We start from the raw sequence: 16,637 nt of genomic DNA, 5'->3' as shown, positions 1-16,637 counted from the left end.
TCAGGAAATGGTCACACAAATCGAATCCGAGACCAGTCATTTTTCGCTCAAAAAATGAGGAAAAAAGTAAGGCTAACCCCTTTCCATTTTTGGTGAAAATTTTGGCGATTTTGAAAAGTGCTGGAATAAATTCTTTTGTGCACTATTCCGACGTAATTTTGCGAGAGAAACCGATTGGGCACAATCCTAATACGCTGCGAGCAACGGATCAAAAGTTACAGGCAGAAAACCAGACCCTGAGTTTTTCACATTTTTCAGCTGGTGATCTTTTCGTCGTCATTTCTCTGCTGTTGATCTCACGCTTTTTTCGTTGCGTTTTCTGAGTTCTTGGTGGTCCGATTAGTCAGGAAATGGTCACACAAATCGAATCCGAGACCAGTCATTTTTCGCTCAAAAAATGAGGAAAAAAGTAAGGCTAACCCCTTTCCATTTTTGGTGAAAATTTTGGCGATTTTGAAAAGTGCTGGAATAAATTCTTTTGTGCACTATTCCGACGTAATTTTGCGAGAGAAACCGATTGGGCACAATCCTAATACGCTGCGAGCAACGGATCAAAAGTTACAGGCAGAAAACCAGACCCTGAGTTTTTCACATTTTTCAGCTGGTGATCTTTTCGTCGTCATTTCTCTGCTGTTGATCTCACGCTTTTTTCGTTGCGTTTTCTGAGTTCTTGGTGGTCCGATTAGTCAGGAAATGGTCACACAAATCGAATCCGAGACCAGTCATTTTTCGCTCAAAAAATGAGGAAAAAAGTAAGGCTAACCCCTTTGCATTTTTGGTGAAAATTTTGGCGATTTTGAAAAGTGCTGGAATAAATTCTTTTGTGCACTATTCCGACGTAATTTTGCGAGAGAAACCGATTGGGCACAATCCTAATACGCTGCGAGCAACGGATCAAAAGTTACAGGCAGAAAACCAGACCCTGAGTTTTTCACATTTTTCAGCTGGTGATCTTTTCGTCGTCATTTCTCTGCTGTTGATCTCACGCTTTTTTCGTTGCGTTTTCCGAGTTCCTGGTGGTCCAATTAGTCAGGAAATGGTCACACAAATCGAATCCGAGACCAGTCATTTTTCGCTCAAAAAATGAGGAAAAAAGTAAGGCTAACCCCTTTCCATTTTTGGTGAAAATTTTGGCGATTTTGAAAAGTGCTGGAATAAATTCTTTTGTGCACTATTCCGACGTAATTTTGCGAGAGAAACCGATTGGGGACAATCCTAATACGCTGCGAGCAACGGATCAAAAGTTACAGGCAGAAAACCAGACCCTGAGTTTTTCACATTTTTCAGCTGGTGATCTTTCCGTCGTCATTTCTCTGCTGTTGATCTCACGCTTTTTTCGTTGCGTTTTCTGAGTTCTTGGTGGTCCGATTAGTCAGGAAATGGTCACACAAATCGAATCCGAGACCAGTCATTTTTCGCTCAAAAAATGAGGAAAAAAGTAAGGCTAACCCCTTTCCATTTTTGGTGAAAATTTTGGCGATTTTGAAAAGTGCTGGAATAAATTCTTTTGTGCACTATTCCGACGTAATTTTGCGAGAGAAACCGATTGGGGACAATCCTAATACGCTGCGAGCAACGGATCAAAAGTTACAGGCAGAAAACCAGACCCTGAGTTTTTCACATTTTTCAGCTGGTGATCTTTCCGTCGTCATTTCTCTGCTGTTGATCTCACGCTTTTTTCGTTGCGTTTTCCGAGTTCCTGGTGGTCCAATTAGTCAGGAAATGGTCACACAAATCGAATCCGAGACCAGTCATTTTTCGCTCAAAAAATGAGGAAAAAAGTAAGGCTAACCCCTTTGCATTTTTGGTGAAAATTTTGGCGATTTTGAAAAGTGCTGGAATAAATTCTTTTGTGCACTATTCCGACGTAATTTTGCGAGAGAAACCGATTGGGCACAATCCTAATACGCTGCGAGCAACGGATCAAAAGTTACAGGCAGAAAACCAGACCCTGAGTTTTTCACATTTTTCAGCTGGTGATCTTTTCGTCGTCATTTCTCTGCTGTTGATCTCACGCTTTTTTCGTTGCGTTTTCTGAGTTCTTGGTGGTCCGATTAGTCAGGAAATGGTCACACAGATCGAATCCGAGACCAGTCATTTTTCGCTCAAAAAATGAGGAAAAAAGTAAGGCTAACCCCTTTCCATTTTTGGTGAAAATTTTGGCGATTTTGAAAAGTGCTGGAATAAATTCTTTTGTGCACTATTCCGACGTAATTTTGCGAGAGAAACCGATTGGGGACAATCCTAATACGCTGCGAGCAACGGATCAAAAGTTACAGGCAGAAAACCAGACCCTGAGTTTTTCACATTTTTCAGCTGGTGATCTTTCCGTCGTCATTTCTCTGCTGTTGATCTCACGCTTTTTTCGTTGCGTTTTCTGAGTTCTTGGTGGTCCGATTAGTCAGGAAATGGTCACACAAATCGAATCCGAGACCAGTCATTTTTCGCTCAAAAAATGAGGAAAAAAGTAAGGCTAACCCCTTTCCATTTTTGGTGAAAATTTTGGCGATTTTGAAAAGTGCTGGAATAAATTCTTTTGTGCACTATTCCGACGTAATTTTGCGAGAGAAACCGATTGGGGACAATCCTAATACGCTGCGAGCAACGGATCAAAAGTTACAGGCAGAAAACCAGACCCTGAGTTTTTCACATTTTTCAGCTGGTGATCTTTCCGTCGTCATTTCTCTGCTGTTGATCTCACGCTTTTTTCGTTGCGTTTTCTGAGTTCTTGGTGGTCCAATTAGTCAGGAAATGGTCACACAAATCGAATCCGAGACCAGTCATTTTTCGCTCAAAAAATGAGGAAAAAAGTAAGGCTTTGCATTTTTGGTGAAAATTCTGGCGATTTTGAAAAGTGCTGGAATAAATTCTTTTTTGCACTATTCCGACGTAATTTTGCCAGAGAAATCGATTGGGCACAATCCTAATACGCTGCGAGCAACGGATCAAAAGTTACAGGCAGAAAACCAGACCCTGAGTTTTTCACATTTTTCAGCTGGTGATCTTTTCGTCGTCATTTCTCTGCTGTTGATCTCACGCTTTTTTCGCTGCGTTTTCTGAGTTCCTGGTGGTCCAATTGGTCAGGAAATGCTCACACAAATCGAATCCGAGACCAGTCATTTTTCGCTCAAAAAATGAGGAAAAAAGTAAGGCTAACCCCTTTCCATTTTTGGTGAAAATTTTGGCGATTTTGAAAAGTGCTGGAATAAATTCTTTTGTGCACTATTCCGACGTAATTTTGCGAGAGGAATCGATTGGGCGCAGTCCTAATACGCTTCGATCAACGCATCAAAAGTTACGGCCAAATAACTAAAGATTTCTTTGTTTGTTCAATGTATTATCTAAGCTGTTGACGCGATATACGAAGATCCAATTTTCCCTGTAATCGCGCAAAGTGCAGGACAATGTTTGAAGCAGAAAGTTATCTGTAATCACGGCATAGCTTGTAGCGACACTCGCTAGTCGCTACAGTAGCTTATTTCGTCAGGATGCGCAAGGTCGCCTGGAGTGGGCCGGTAATTTGTCGTCGTCGCGAGAAATGTCTGTAATCTATAAAGTGTCCCGATTTCTGCTAAGAAATCAATCGCAGAATAAAAATGTTCACCATAAAATGTACGTCGCCAGACTTTTTCAAACGGCAACGCACCAGGCAAAACCTCCGAGCGTGGTTAAGATGAGTTTGATTGGTGCGTCGATAGGTGTTGTACTCGGTGCAGGTTATTCTTTCAATAAAATTAATAAGGATCGAAAAAACATCGCTAATGAAGGAACGCAGACTGAAATTGAGACGCTGAAATCAATACCAGATATCAAGCCATCCAGAAAGGTATAAAATCGGTGGTCCAATCGGTGCAAATCCGTTTAGGTTACCGAACTAAACTAACGTGATTGAACGTAACCTATTCTCATCTACTCGCATTGAATAATCTCCCTGTTCTTACCAAATTGTTACATCAGCATCATGTTGTAGGTGATTTATCCTGGCGACAACTCTGGACTGAAGCTTACATTATTTCAATACCAAACATGCCCGTTTTGCTGCAAGGTACATTGTAATATGCACATAGTCTATAAAGCAATTGCATTCTCGCAGTAGAATGATTGTAAATTTGTAATATGTATTTCGATACAGACTGTTCTAGTCTGCTTACTGTTCAAGAAATTCACGTTTTCTCTACAAGTTGTCTCTATATTGTGAAATTAGACCTATGCGTGAAAACTTGTTAGGAGAAAATGAATAACTGTACAGAATTATGTTAAAATTGACTCTTTCAGAAGTACTTGTATATTTTAAATATATATACACATAGGTGCGAGTGTTTTTGGATTACCATGGAATATCATACGATGTTGTTGAAGTGGATCCAGTTCTAAGAAATGAAATTAAATGGTCGACGTATAGAAAAGTACCGATTCTTCTCGCCAAAGTAGATGGAGGATATCAGCCATTGATTGATAGTACCATGATAATATCCGTTCTTGGAACAATTTTAGAAGACAAGTATAAAAAAATTGAAGACATTGTCAAGTATTATCCAAAAATGTTTTGCCGAGATGCAAAAGGAACGTTCAAAGAAGAAATTGTCAATAAATACTTCCTGATGTATCAAAACAATCTGCCAAAGGAAAAGTCTATGAATTATATCGTGTGCGTACATTTGAAAAATAACATCTTATATCTAATCTTTTCCTGATCATTATTGTCATCGCTTCGAATATTTTCGCTTTTCATGCAGAATAAAACTGTCTCATTTTCCAAATACAGTATTTTGCTTTTTTCTGTTCAATGATAGAGAGGAACGAAAGTGGCGAAAATGGGCTGATGATGTCCTAGTTCACGTTTTATCTCCAAACGTTTACAGAACAACAACAGAAGCACGTCAAGCGTTCAACTGGTTTTCCGACGTAAGTAAAAACTGTTGTGAGATCACTATGCTCTGTGAAAATAATCTTTGTGTAGGTTAAAGTTACCGAATGATAAACCATGAGAAAAACCAACAGGTTGGTAGATGGGAGGAGTACTTTCCAATGTGGGAACGCCTGCTCATGATCAATGTGGGAGCCTATGCAATGTGGCTGATATCGAAAAGGCTCAAAAAAAGACACAGTCTCAAAGATGACGTTAGGCAGTCACTGTATGACGAAGTAAACCATTGGTTGAATGGCATTAGTGTTAAAGGAACGCAATTCATGGGTGGATCAGACCCAGATTTCTCAGACTTAGCTGTCTACGGTATTTTAAAAAGTATCGAGGGATGTGAAGCATTCAGAGATTTATTAGACCACACGAAAGTTGGCGTATGGTTTAATGCTATGCGTGAAAAAATTGATTCGAATCACGGACGACAATATGTCAAGTATTAAATTGTCATTATTATAAATTCACAAGTGTATGTATTTACTTATTTGTTAATTAATAAATATTAATTATAGTATAAACATATGGGGTCAAGATTTGTACCAATCACAAACTAAAAATAAGATGGCCATGGCTCATTAGATGTAATTGTTATTCACTATAGATAAATTAAGTACATCACATTTATTCACAATATTGGACTGTGTCTAGAGAAAATTAGCCACCCTAAAAAATTTATCTTTGAACACGGTCCAACTAACAAACGAATGCATTAAACACTTTCATATTACGCATTAAATATGGTTGCTTTGGTTTAGAATATTGGACAAGCTATTTGTTGATAGTCTAGAATAAATCCTCTGTTTAGAACATCACCAGTTTCATCTCCGTTTGTAATGACGTAAAGAACAAACGGTTTTGAAGAACCTGTAAAAAAAAAAGCGTTATTATGAGTATCAATATAGCAAAAAATCTTTATTTCGTAACCAATCCTTTAATAGTATAAATTGACGAAAATGCGACATTCTATTCTACCATAATTTGGGTGACGATACTTACTGATAACAGTTACGAAACCGTTTCCACAGAAACGATCAACATCTAATGCGGTACCTGTTGTATCAAATGGATTTGGTATTATAACAAAATCTGCCGTACAATCTGTTCCAGTAACTGCAGCCAAGTCTGTCCCTGTTGAATGATGAAAGTTGAAGTTACTGCGTTGTGTACAGATTTTTTCTTTTGAAAAACTTACCAATTATTGTTGTGTCAAGGCCGTCTGTATCTCCAGAAACAGTGAATGACAGGGTGTTGTCCTGTGACCATTGAATCGCACAATAGCCCACAGTCATTCTCACACAAACACCGTAATTCAAATTCACTAGTTGACGAGTACCGACCAGTGGAGCTGAAATTTTGAAGTGTTAAAAATCGCTGATTTTACAGTGAACGAGAATTATTTCAATAACGAAATAGTATGATATTTTACTTACATCTTGGATTCACTACGGTACCGTAATTGAAGCTTGTTACAGTGCCAGTAGTTGTAGTATAATATTGCAGACATCCACTCGGAGCTGAAATGAAATGTATGTAATAATGCTCAACTATTTTCATGTGATTTGAAAAGAATATTGGCAAATACTGTGATACGTACCACGCCATACAGAATCGCAGGCTATCTGCTGTATCCTGATATTCCAACGGCGATCAAATACGTAGTTCACGTCAGTATCGATCGATATCGTAATAGGAGCTGGTCCATCGAAATCTACATAAACTGTAGACAGAATAATAAATATTTCAGTATCTAGCTTAAGTATGCATATTTTTCGAATTTTTGCACGTGATAAATGTCAAATAAAGACTCAACATTTTTTTCACATTAAACTATACCGTGTTGATTGGTATTTTCTCCACAAATCCTGGGAACGAGGGTTGCTCCACCAGTTACTGTCAAAAAGTCTAAGTCACACACACCAGTTCCGTCTGGTTGGGCTAGGGAGAAATCCAAGAAATCCAAACGCAACTATGTGCAGTAGAAACCATTGTTTAAATATCTGAGGTGATAAGGTCATTAAAGTTTTTGCAATGCATTCCTGCTCACCTGACAAATATGAGAATTGCAGGGACGAACGACAATTGTGCATCGATCTCCACCAGCATACGTTGTTGGATAATCGGGATTTATGAAATACGTATTGTTCATGTTCGTGGTAGAACCGCATGTTCTCACAACTGTGAAACGATATTATTTAATTTAAAAATGGGGAATTTCATCAAGAATCACAAGAGAAGCGAAGCATCTGTGTCTATGTTGAAATCTGTGTCTATATGAAGAAAGCGCCAAAATCATTTTTGTATAGAATTTCTTTGCTCTAAACATTTATTAAAGTCAAAAGTTAACATCTTATCCTTCTGTCTACTTTTATTAAACTCATTATCGAAATATTAACGTACAATCTGCTATGAATATCACCTTAGGACAGAAGCACAACACTTGATTGATTTAAAAAATTTCAGAGCACTTTTCACGCTTTTTTCTAATCCAATCTGACGGATAGTGATCAGTTAAGGAATTTATTCTGTTATACTTACAAACACAACAAACGCCGAGGCTGTTGGCACAAGTCCCAGAAGCAGTCCCGGCGTAATTGGAACATTCACGTCTTGTGAAGCACGTACCATTCAGATTATTGCTTCCAGTACATTGAGTATTAGCAAATCTGATGACACTGAAGAGCGGAAAAACTATACGAAACAATAAAATAACGTGAATACATTAGTATCGACGTGATTGTATCACTTTTTGGGGTAAAATTATCCCTGAGAGATGAAACTCAACTATGTAATGATCGAACTTACATTTTCCTTGACGCTCCAATGGAGCATCTTGAAATGTCGTTGCATCTCCCAGGGATTGATCCCAGGCAGCACTCTGACCAGATGCTATCGTTGCGACGGCAAAAATCACTGCAAGCAACACGCTGAACATCCTTACAGTTCCGTACAACTGATTGAAAAGGTAAGATATCACTCGCCACTATGAGATCTCGGTAACGGAGTGCTGTTTACTTAGCTGTTGGAGCAATTATCATGTGCTTGATAATTTCCAACAACTGTAATTTCTTTCTTGGATAACTGTGACTATACTTATTTTACCGCTAGGTATACGTTTACTTATTCATTCTATAATTATTACTGAATTTTTCAATACTATGATAATATTACTGTGAACTGGTCATTGACGTTATCAAACAATAAATAGCGTGATATGTATAATTGTTTAAAATTTATAACAACAAAGGGAGCTGAAATTAATTTGCTAACAGTCGATAAATAAATAGATTGATCATTTCTTTATTCCTACGAGGTGTGACTTGTTTTCTATAGATATTCCTTTTCACGTTGCGTGTCTTGTAATTTGTTCTGCTCTAGATAACTGTGAACTTCTACAGAACGGACAGTGGCCATGACGCAATATTGCCAATTCGTAGTCATCTGAATGGAATAACTGAAAAATCATAAACACACTTCTCGTTATATTAATTACAATACTTCTTCAAAGCATCTTTAGTGTCTCGTAAGAATTCGGGCACTAACAAATAAGCCCCAAGTTAACGGTACCTTTAAACATGATTTGCACAAAGTTATTTGAAGATCCGGCAAAAGATTTCTGAAGTATCTAGTCTTGAAGGGTTTTGGCCAGTGTGCAATTAGTACGCTGGACGGTTCTATACTTGCTAAAACACCTCGACCAACGGTAATTCTTGATTCGCCTGTCTTATCCTGCGAATATTGAAATTTTGTGTAATATTTCTGAAAAATAATTGCAGCTACGAACGACAAGAGCGTATATATATAAATTGTTTGTAGAATTGTGATATATACCTCGTATCGTATCAAGCGAGCTGTAAACAGGTCGCCAACGGGCGTAGGTATGGTGAGTTGATTATCACTGATCGAAGAACTATCAGAGAGAGGTCTTGGCTCTTCGATTAATCTTTTGGCTTCTTCGTCAGTGATTCCTTCTTCCAACTCAAATTCAACTATAGGTAATATTTCTGGATAGGCAAGAGGTATTCACATTAAATAAGAAGAATATTGCGCTGACGGAATGAATATACAAAACAATAATTGACGATTTCTAGTGGAATTGGTCTCTCTGTTTCTTTCCCCCGTCTATAGTTTAAAAGTATTTATGAATAAAGTATCCTTTTGACTTGAACTTACCAAACATGACGAATGAATGCTGAAATTTAAGTCCGCACTGAACACATTTATTTCCAAAAATGTTGTTGGAAGGTAGAAGTGAATTGAAGGTAGAACAGCGGTAGCAAAGAGGTAGGAGTTCTTCAGGATCGCTGTAAGGATAAGCCCTAGCTGCCAAAGTTGAGACCTCCACTTGCGATAATAGACTTGCAGGAATTTTCATACCCCGTAATCGCTCAAAGAGCTGTGTTACCAATTTATGGGCACCGAGAATACGCGCTTGCTTAATCAGTGTGTAAGTTATGGTGAACTGTGATACTCCTTCGACTTGTATATCTTGAGTTTTCATTAGCAAAAATCGAGATATATTGAACAAAGCCTCCGGCATCAATGAGGTGAAAGGTTCTTCCTGAAACATGAAGGTATAACATTTTAAGAAGACATCCTACGATTATTGTACTGATTAGTCATTAACAAATGAATTACAACTCACCAAATATTTGTAAACTTCGTTATATGCGTAGTAAATATCAGCTTTATCATAATATATTTGAAAAGTTGCCATTATTTCGTCGGTACGCTTGCTCAAATCGAGGCTGAGTTGTGAAAGGATCCAATAGAAGTACGAAGCATCGCGGAATCTTTTTTCAGCCACTGCATTTTTGGCTAACAGTGTGAGAACAGATATCGATTCCTCAGGTTGACCAGCCATTTGAAATGCTGCCCATATAAAATCAGTTGAAATATTCAATTATTAACGAGAAATCAAACAGAGAACAATTTCGTATCGTACCTTCTTGAGCTTCAGAAAAACGACCAGTTTCAGCTAACCATCTTGCATATGGTCCATAAACGCGAGATTTTAGTTTTGGATTTCTTTCCGCCAGTTCGAACGCCTCAGGCCATGCTTGTGCGTCTATCAAAACATCAGCAACGTCAGGATCATCTCCTAATCGACTGAATATTTCAGCAGCACCATGCGTGGCGCCTAACTGCCTCAGTTTTTTAGCTATCATAGACAAACTGTCTCTCTCGGCCTTATCCAGTTGTCTTCCAACTTTGATGAGCCTGAATTGTTAAGATCAATGTGTAAAAAAAGAAAATTGTTCAACTTTAAATTAGGCAACTAATACGCACATGTCAATCCAACCATATTCAGCAATGATATTAATGGCTCGTTGAACATCTCCAGCAGTGAGGAACATTTCTGCAGCTGCTCGAGGTTCTCCCAAACTTTTTGCCCACTCAGCTCTTCGCCTCAGTAAAATTGTTCGGTCCTGAGATGTAGACATAAGATCATTGGCTAAAATTCCTAAATTTTGTAAAATGAGATTAGAGCAAAAAAAATTAAAATTGTCTTTCATGTACCTGAGTGTTACCACTGGTGATAAATTCTTGAGCTATATCAAACATTCTCAAATCTGAATACATATTAAGAGCGTATTGTTGAAGTCCAGCTTTCTGATACAGTCTTGCAGCTTCTCGAAGTTTTCCCATTGCCGCGGCCGCAGTAGCCATGCAAGCTTCTCGACCCCATTCCCCAGAATTCAATTTTTCCTCAACTTCAGAAACGATATCGATATAACGTAATTTTTTAATACGCGAAAACGCTGCGTATGCTACATTCAATTCTAAGTGATCCAGAGCAGCAGTCCCCAAAGCGAGCCAATCGCCTTCAGCTACGCCTAAACAAGCTATTGCAAAAGCTTCTTTAAACATTCCTCTTTCTAGGTACTGATACATAGATGATGACATTGGTACCTGAAATTCATTGTCATCTTTAGTCACTGTTACTAGTTTAGCCTAACAAGTTAAAAAGAGGTTTTGCGAGTTACATATTTGGAACCATACCTCTACCGTCAGTATCGCCGCTCCGTTTAAACAGTACAACTTGGACCCATTATGCCCGACAACAAAGCCAGAAAATTTTTGTTTGTATTCGTTAAAATCAGCGACTTTTACAGCCAAGTAATCGTTCCCTGAGTAGCACATCATATCCTCAAACACGGAATTGAATGCAACGCTTGTAACATCTTGGATTTCTCGTAATATTTCTTCTGTATTTAGATCAAACACCGTAAGCAAACCCGTGTCGCTTACTACGGCTAACTTTTCTTTGAGTGGGCTAATATCTAGACAGTGTATAGCACCTTCAACTTTTGCCAGCTGAGCTGGAAACGGATTGTCGAGATATATCTTTGAAACGTATCCGGTTTTCAATCCTGAAATATAATATTGACAAGTTTATTATTCATTATTAATTACTGTTAGGCTAATATCAATCTGGTAAGCGTAAAAATGAATTCAACCTGCAATGATGCATTCTTGACCTGATGGACCACCGGCGACTTTTATGTAGGTAATAACGCCATCGAGAATCCACTCTCTTTCAATAATACCAGTAAAAGTTAGGCTCTGTAGTCGTTTGTCTAGGCACAGTACCAAATGGTTTGTGGTTACAACTAACAAATTGCAATTCAAGGACTGAGGAAGTTTGTCCCTGATGCGATAGTGCATTCCTTCGCTGTTTCCCGAAGGTTCATATATGATCACTCGTTCAGGTAATTGCACAGCGAGTCTATCTCGATAAACTGCAATTCTACAGACCTGAAATAACAATCATGCAATTTCATTCGATCCAGGTTGGAGACGTAGGAATAATGAAAAAAACTTGAAGTACGGCATACCAAATCTTTGCACTTAATTCGAACTTTTTGATTTGTAACCAGGTGCTGGATTATAACATCAGTCATATTTTCTCGATATGCATATCGGTCTCCGTACAAGCCGTGAACAGTATTCCAGGACAATTGAGAATATGTTATTGTTCCATCTTGACAACCAATGGCCTGGGACACAAAAGATGTTAGCCATTGTAAATCTATTTGCAAATTTCAATGGGATTGAGAAATAAAATTGAACGCACGACGTGTGAGGATCCTGGATGAACAGCGCAACTCCATACCCAGGATGAAAAAGTATCACCAATCGAAGCCAGCTGAATGCCGTCATGGGTCATTAATAAACAGCGTTTATTGCTGCCAGCTACAAGAATGTATTGTCCGTCAGGAAAGTAGGCTACATTCAGTGGAATGAAATTCAGCGACCTGTCCCTGCTCACTGTTTTTCCAGCCAGAGTGTAGAAGGAAAGACCGCCGCCCCAATCAGCGACGCATAACACGTCCACAGAATCGTCTCTGTTGTCGGTAAAAATAAAATTGATACTTCCAATGATTCTTTAGTGAGAAGAATGTTCCAGAAATATTTCAGCTTACTTCAATGGGCTCCAAGACAAACTCCAGATTGGCGTTCCCCCTGCACGATCAATTCGAGTCTTTTCTTCTCCGTTCTGGAAATAATCTTTCAACATTATTACGTTTCAATTAAAAATCTGAGATAATTAATAGACGAACCTTATTTCTGATAGAAACATATCCCAGCGCAAGTCCAATGGCCAAGTACTGTCCATCCTTTGTCCAAGCACAGCAATTTACTCTTCCTCCAGACTTCAGCTTCTGCACAGCCTTCTGTTCAGTGGACCAAAATGCGATGTCGGAAAGTGCACAACTGAGCAGCTGGTGCGAGACAGGATTAAATTGCATCGCTTGAACAGCTTCACTATGGCTAAAAAATTTGCTTTGCATTATTCATTGGCACATACAAAGGCTTACATAAAAAAGAACCGGCGTAAAAAGCTTTAGTAATGTCTTACGAGTATTTCAATATTCCTTCGAGCTTGGAAGTCCATATAATAACGCTTTTGTCTGCACTACCAGATGCAAACTTCTTTCCATCTCTCGCGTAGCAAACGCAATAGACGACATCTTTGTGTCCTAAAATGTAGATTTGAATTAATCGTGATTTGTAATCTAGTTTAGTTGACTAGTTAAAATGCTGCACAATCTGGTATAATAGTGGAAAAGGAAGGGCATGATCCGTGTTATATTGAGCAATAAATTATAGGGATAATATACCTTTGAGTGGTTGTACAAGCGCACCATCATTGGTTTCGTAGACAAGGACTTGACTGCCAGCAGCGACTATTAATTGGGTTCCATCTGGGTTGAAGCAGAGATCATAGATGCTGAAATAAATTTGGGAACAATCAATTCAATAATGAGGATTAAGAAAGAAGAAGGAAAAACTGTTTATGACTGCGTTTGCATGTGGAAAATACTATGCAAACTTTGGTTTTCATTTGAATGCTGTATACACAAGAGTATGCATACAGATTAAACAAACTTTGCATATAACAATGAAATCCTGAGATACCTCATAATTGTTTGTTCAATTGTTTGCCGTGTATTTAATTTATGCTGTTATTGATCACTTACCATTGGTCTGTTTTATCTTGAACTTTATCAACCCATGTAGGATGAGATCTCATTTTAATAACTTCAGTGTAATAAAAAGGATGCCTCTATTCTCTAATTCGTTCACTAGCAATGAATTTAGCAGCCTATTGTCATTGTAATTTAGGTTCAAGAACCGTTAACCACTTGAGTCTACACAAATGCATATATACATTGCTATTTACGTCTAATAAGCGCACGCTACTGGGTCGAATCAGTAGTTTGTTTTGAATTTTGACACTTCGCAAATTAAACCGGTTACCGGGGCAACGTGATCCAGATTTCTGTGGCGTTCTAACCTCACTCTACAATACTAGTCTCAAAGTCTCAACATTTATGAGGTTGAACTTAGTAACGTTGCTTTAACGATGCATGTTTACTTCGCACCCTTAGGATTGACTGAAATTCAGCTAGTAAATCATAACAAATAAAATATGTCCATATACTGAAAAGTCAACTCCTTGAAAGTCGTTCTAAAATTGTACTACGATTTATTCCATGATGTTTTTTTACGTTAACGTTACTAACTTCAGACCTGTCAACATTTATGGACTCAACCTTAACCTAACAGAAATTAGTCGGGTTAGGTTAGGAAATTTCACGTGCCACATGCCGAATTCTACAAATACGACGCCTTCTCAGCTTACTCGATTATTAATATCACTTAGCACTGATTTAGCTGTAAGAAATGAAAAGATACTTATTATACATGAATTATATTGGCACCCACTTCAGGTACGCGTCTTTTATACAAGATTTAGTATATTTTGTTGTATATTACAGTCTTGCTTTATACTAATATTAAAACAGTAGGTAAAATTTAGTCTAACCTAATTAATTTGTTTAATTTTCACACAATATACATGAACAATTGCAGTGGAATGCAAAGACAAGAGTCCTTACGCACAATTCAAGGCACTATTGAAGAAGCATTGGCCGACTCCATTAAACCCCGAAGTCTATCTGAACCAATTCTTCAAGTTTCGAGCAGGTTTTAATTGCTGCTTATATGTTGTAAACATATTCATAATATGAGTATTAAAGAAATCGATGGGGCGGTTGAAAATTGAGTATAACTGAACACGGCTCAAGAATTTCCTGATTTTTACACCCACCGCAATTCTCACAGAACGGATAGCGGCGTTCATGCTCTGTCAACAACAGCCCACATCGACTTGATTCATCCAAAGAACGAGTCATACAATACGCAATATATGAAGCACAGACTAAATAAGACTTTTGCTAAGAATGGTCATGCGATCAGGTCAGTGTATTTATTAACTGTTATGCAAATCTTGGTCAATATTGTATCGATCTAAAATTTATTTACCTGTTTCAAAGACACGTATCAAATTTAACGACGCAGAATCACTTCCTGTTACCAAGTCAGCACAGACTTTCATGCCAGACATTCAGCCAAGTCTCGATCATATTTGTATCGTCTCATGGTTCCTAAGAAAGAATGTTATCAGGATATACCAGTCAGTGAGCTGTATCGATGTTTTGCACTTCTTGGGTACGCAACTATAACAGATTTTTATCCAAAAATTACTTATCAGTAAATTTCAGCTGTATAATAAAATACTATTGTTCGTTTTCAGTAATACTGGTCCCTTCGATGCGGAACGAGTAAAAAGGGGAACTCAGCTTTTCCTCGGACCTAAAGATTTTCAAACATTTGCTGGAAAAATAAAGAACAAGTATCAAAATAAAAAGGTTGTTTATGTCCGGCAACTTGATTACTTCACTGTGGAAAAGGGTCAGCCTTTAATGATTGATGATCCCCTTTCCACACAGTTCGATTACTGGGATTTCAGGTGTGGGGGTAGAGCTTTTCTTTATAATCAGGTAATGATCATCATTTGTATGGGTCAGACAATCGAACACTACGTTCCCCTGTCTTGTCCTATTTTCATAATAATAATTAATATGGCTCTTTCAATATTTAACTTGGCAGGTTCGTCGAATGGTCGGAACCCTGATCACACTAGGACTAGGAAAAATTACGGAAAGAGATATTAGGTGTATGTTACAAGTTCCGTCACGTCATAACTGGGACTCGCGTGTTCAAGTATTGCCACCGTACGCTCTCTATTTATGCGAGGTAGGCTACGACCCGTTGGACTTAAAAAAGAATATTATTTGCGAAGATCAATCATCTGTAGCTGTTAATTAACTGAACATCATTTTACGTAGTGATAGTCGATATTTTACATTTTTTACCTGAATAATAAAAAATTTAAATAGCAGTTAACAATCACTAATTCTTAAAAGTGGTGATAGTAACGTTGCTGCTGTTTAATTAATCCTCCGTCATGAGTCTGAGCTCCCTTTTAACAGCTAAGAAAAAGGAGCTAAAACACTGTAATACTGTAGTAACTAACATGCTGGGTGAAAAGTACGAAATTTTAGGAAGCGAGATGAGATTAGTAGACAAAGGACTACCATTCATCGTTGATACAAAACCCGATCTACAAATGGCTATGGTGGAGCCTGGTTTATACTTTGGCTCTCAAGATCCAGCAGCTGATATAAATATATTAGAAAACCATGGGATACGGCACATTATAAGTATTGGTATAAAGCTGGAAATTGTATTTAAAGATATTCATTATTACTTTATAGATTTAATGGATATTCCGGAAGCTAAAATTTCAGAGGCATTAAAAACCTGCCTGAGAATAATGCGTGAAAAAGGAGGTCAGGGCGTTTTTATACACTGTAACGCGGGTGTATCTCGATCAGCTTCCGTTGTGATAGGTTATTTAATGGTTAAAAAAAATCTATCATACCATCAAGCTTATCAGGAGGTGAAATCTGTTAGGGAATGCATAAGGCCAAATGACGGATTTGTCAAGCAATTGAAAGGTTTGGAATTCTCTGATTTTACATCATTGTTGTAGCGAGTGGTAAATAATGTGGATCGTCTCTTACAAGTCTAAATTTGCTGTAACTATAGAAAGAAACAATGCATGAATTTTCGTAATTATTGTATTATTGAAATATGCTGTGTTTGTACAGCCAAAAATAGTCGATATTATTAATACACATTAAACGCAAAGGGATTCACAAGACTTGAGCATTTGTTAAACAAAAATATTATCCAATCCAGAAATCTCTTAAGAACAGAAAAAAAATCAACACAAGTCACCGTTCTCCGCACGTAATATTTATCAAAATTGAATGAATTTCGTATGTTTATTACCACGCCTTTT

The 16,637-nt window shown here is 37.8% G+C and overlaps 4 protein-coding genes across 9 annotated transcripts; 2 read left to right on the top strand and 2 right to left on the bottom strand.

Moving 5' to 3' along the window:
- Window positions 1-3,487: 3,487 nt before the first annotated feature.
- On the top strand, window positions 3,488-5,439 carry LOC124298271 (prostaglandin E synthase 2). The gene is made up of 5 exons (XM_046750070.1): window positions 3,488-3,826; window positions 3,971-4,045; window positions 4,311-4,648; window positions 4,794-4,905; window positions 5,002-5,439. Exons 1-5 carry the CDS (start codon window positions 3,539-3,541, stop codon window positions 5,362-5,364), a joined length of 1,176 nt encoding a protein of 391 aa, XP_046606026.1. The 5' UTR covers window positions 3,488-3,538; the 3' UTR covers window positions 5,365-5,439.
- A 205-nt stretch (window positions 5,440-5,644) lies between these two features.
- On the bottom strand, window positions 5,645-7,860 carry LOC124298272 (uncharacterized). 2 transcript variants are annotated; one of them, XM_046750072.1, is made up of 9 exons: window positions 7,802-7,860; window positions 7,457-7,609; window positions 6,966-7,096; window positions 6,755-6,887; window positions 6,516-6,638; window positions 6,352-6,435; window positions 6,114-6,266; window positions 5,918-6,049; window positions 5,645-5,785 (listed from the first exon to the last, which is right to left on the bottom strand). In XM_046750072.1, the coding sequence occupies exons 1-9, from the start codon at window positions 7,851-7,853 to the stop codon at window positions 5,673-5,675; spliced, it is 1,074 nt and encodes a 357-aa protein (XP_046606028.1). In that variant the 5' UTR covers window positions 7,854-7,860; the 3' UTR covers window positions 5,645-5,672. The 2 variants fall into 2 exon arrangements, with proteins under 2 accessions (XP_046606028.1, XP_046606027.1); XM_046750071.1 differs by having other exon boundaries at window positions 7,724-7,859.
- A 370-nt stretch (window positions 7,861-8,230) lies between these two features.
- Window positions 8,231-13,845, bottom strand: LOC124298252 (intraflagellar transport protein 122 homolog). Of its 2 annotated transcripts, XM_046750030.1 has the most exons (17): window positions 13,405-13,845; window positions 13,045-13,154; window positions 12,783-12,903; window positions 12,484-12,694; window positions 12,346-12,419; window positions 11,997-12,267; window positions 11,758-11,919; window positions 11,380-11,677; window positions 10,922-11,292; window positions 10,439-10,831; window positions 10,208-10,347; window positions 9,864-10,138; window positions 9,564-9,790; window positions 9,092-9,479; window positions 8,750-8,922; window positions 8,486-8,647; window positions 8,231-8,372 (listed from the first exon to the last, which is right to left on the bottom strand). In XM_046750030.1, the coding sequence occupies exons 1-17, from the start codon at window positions 13,455-13,457 to the stop codon at window positions 8,262-8,264; spliced, it is 3,540 nt and encodes a 1,179-aa protein (XP_046605986.1). In that variant the 5' UTR covers window positions 13,458-13,845; the 3' UTR covers window positions 8,231-8,261. The 2 variants fall into 2 exon arrangements, with proteins under 2 accessions (XP_046605986.1, XP_046605987.1); XM_046750031.1 differs by lacking the exons at window positions 12,783-12,903; window positions 13,405-13,845 and having other exon boundaries at window positions 13,045-13,150.
- A 53-nt stretch (window positions 13,846-13,898) lies between these two features.
- LOC124298277 (tRNA pseudouridine synthase A) lies at window positions 13,899-16,182 on the top strand. 4 transcript variants are annotated; one of them, XM_046750080.1, is made up of 7 exons: window positions 13,899-14,157; window positions 14,300-14,413; window positions 14,552-14,686; window positions 14,789-14,938; window positions 15,024-15,270; window positions 15,380-15,526; window positions 16,048-16,182. In XM_046750080.1, the coding sequence occupies exons 1-7, from the start codon at window positions 14,111-14,113 to the stop codon at window positions 16,051-16,053; spliced, it is 846 nt and encodes a 281-aa protein (XP_046606036.1). In that variant the 5' UTR covers window positions 13,899-14,110; the 3' UTR covers window positions 16,054-16,182. The 4 variants fall into 4 exon arrangements, with proteins under 4 accessions (XP_046606036.1, XP_046606035.1, XP_046606034.1 ...); XM_046750079.1 differs by lacking the exon at window positions 16,048-16,182 and having other exon boundaries at window positions 13,899-14,103; window positions 15,380-15,598; XM_046750078.1 differs by lacking the exon at window positions 16,048-16,182 and having other exon boundaries at window positions 13,915-14,157; window positions 15,380-15,598.
- Window positions 16,183-16,637: the final 455 nt, after the last annotated feature.

Source organism: Neodiprion virginianus, chromosome 2, assembly GCF_021901495.1.
Source record: "Neodiprion virginianus isolate iyNeoVirg1 chromosome 2, iyNeoVirg1.1, whole genome shotgun sequence".
Classification (NCBI taxonomy): Eukaryota; Metazoa; Arthropoda; class Insecta; order Hymenoptera; family Diprionidae; genus Neodiprion; species Neodiprion virginianus.
This window is presented reverse-complemented; position numbering and strand designations above follow the sequence as displayed.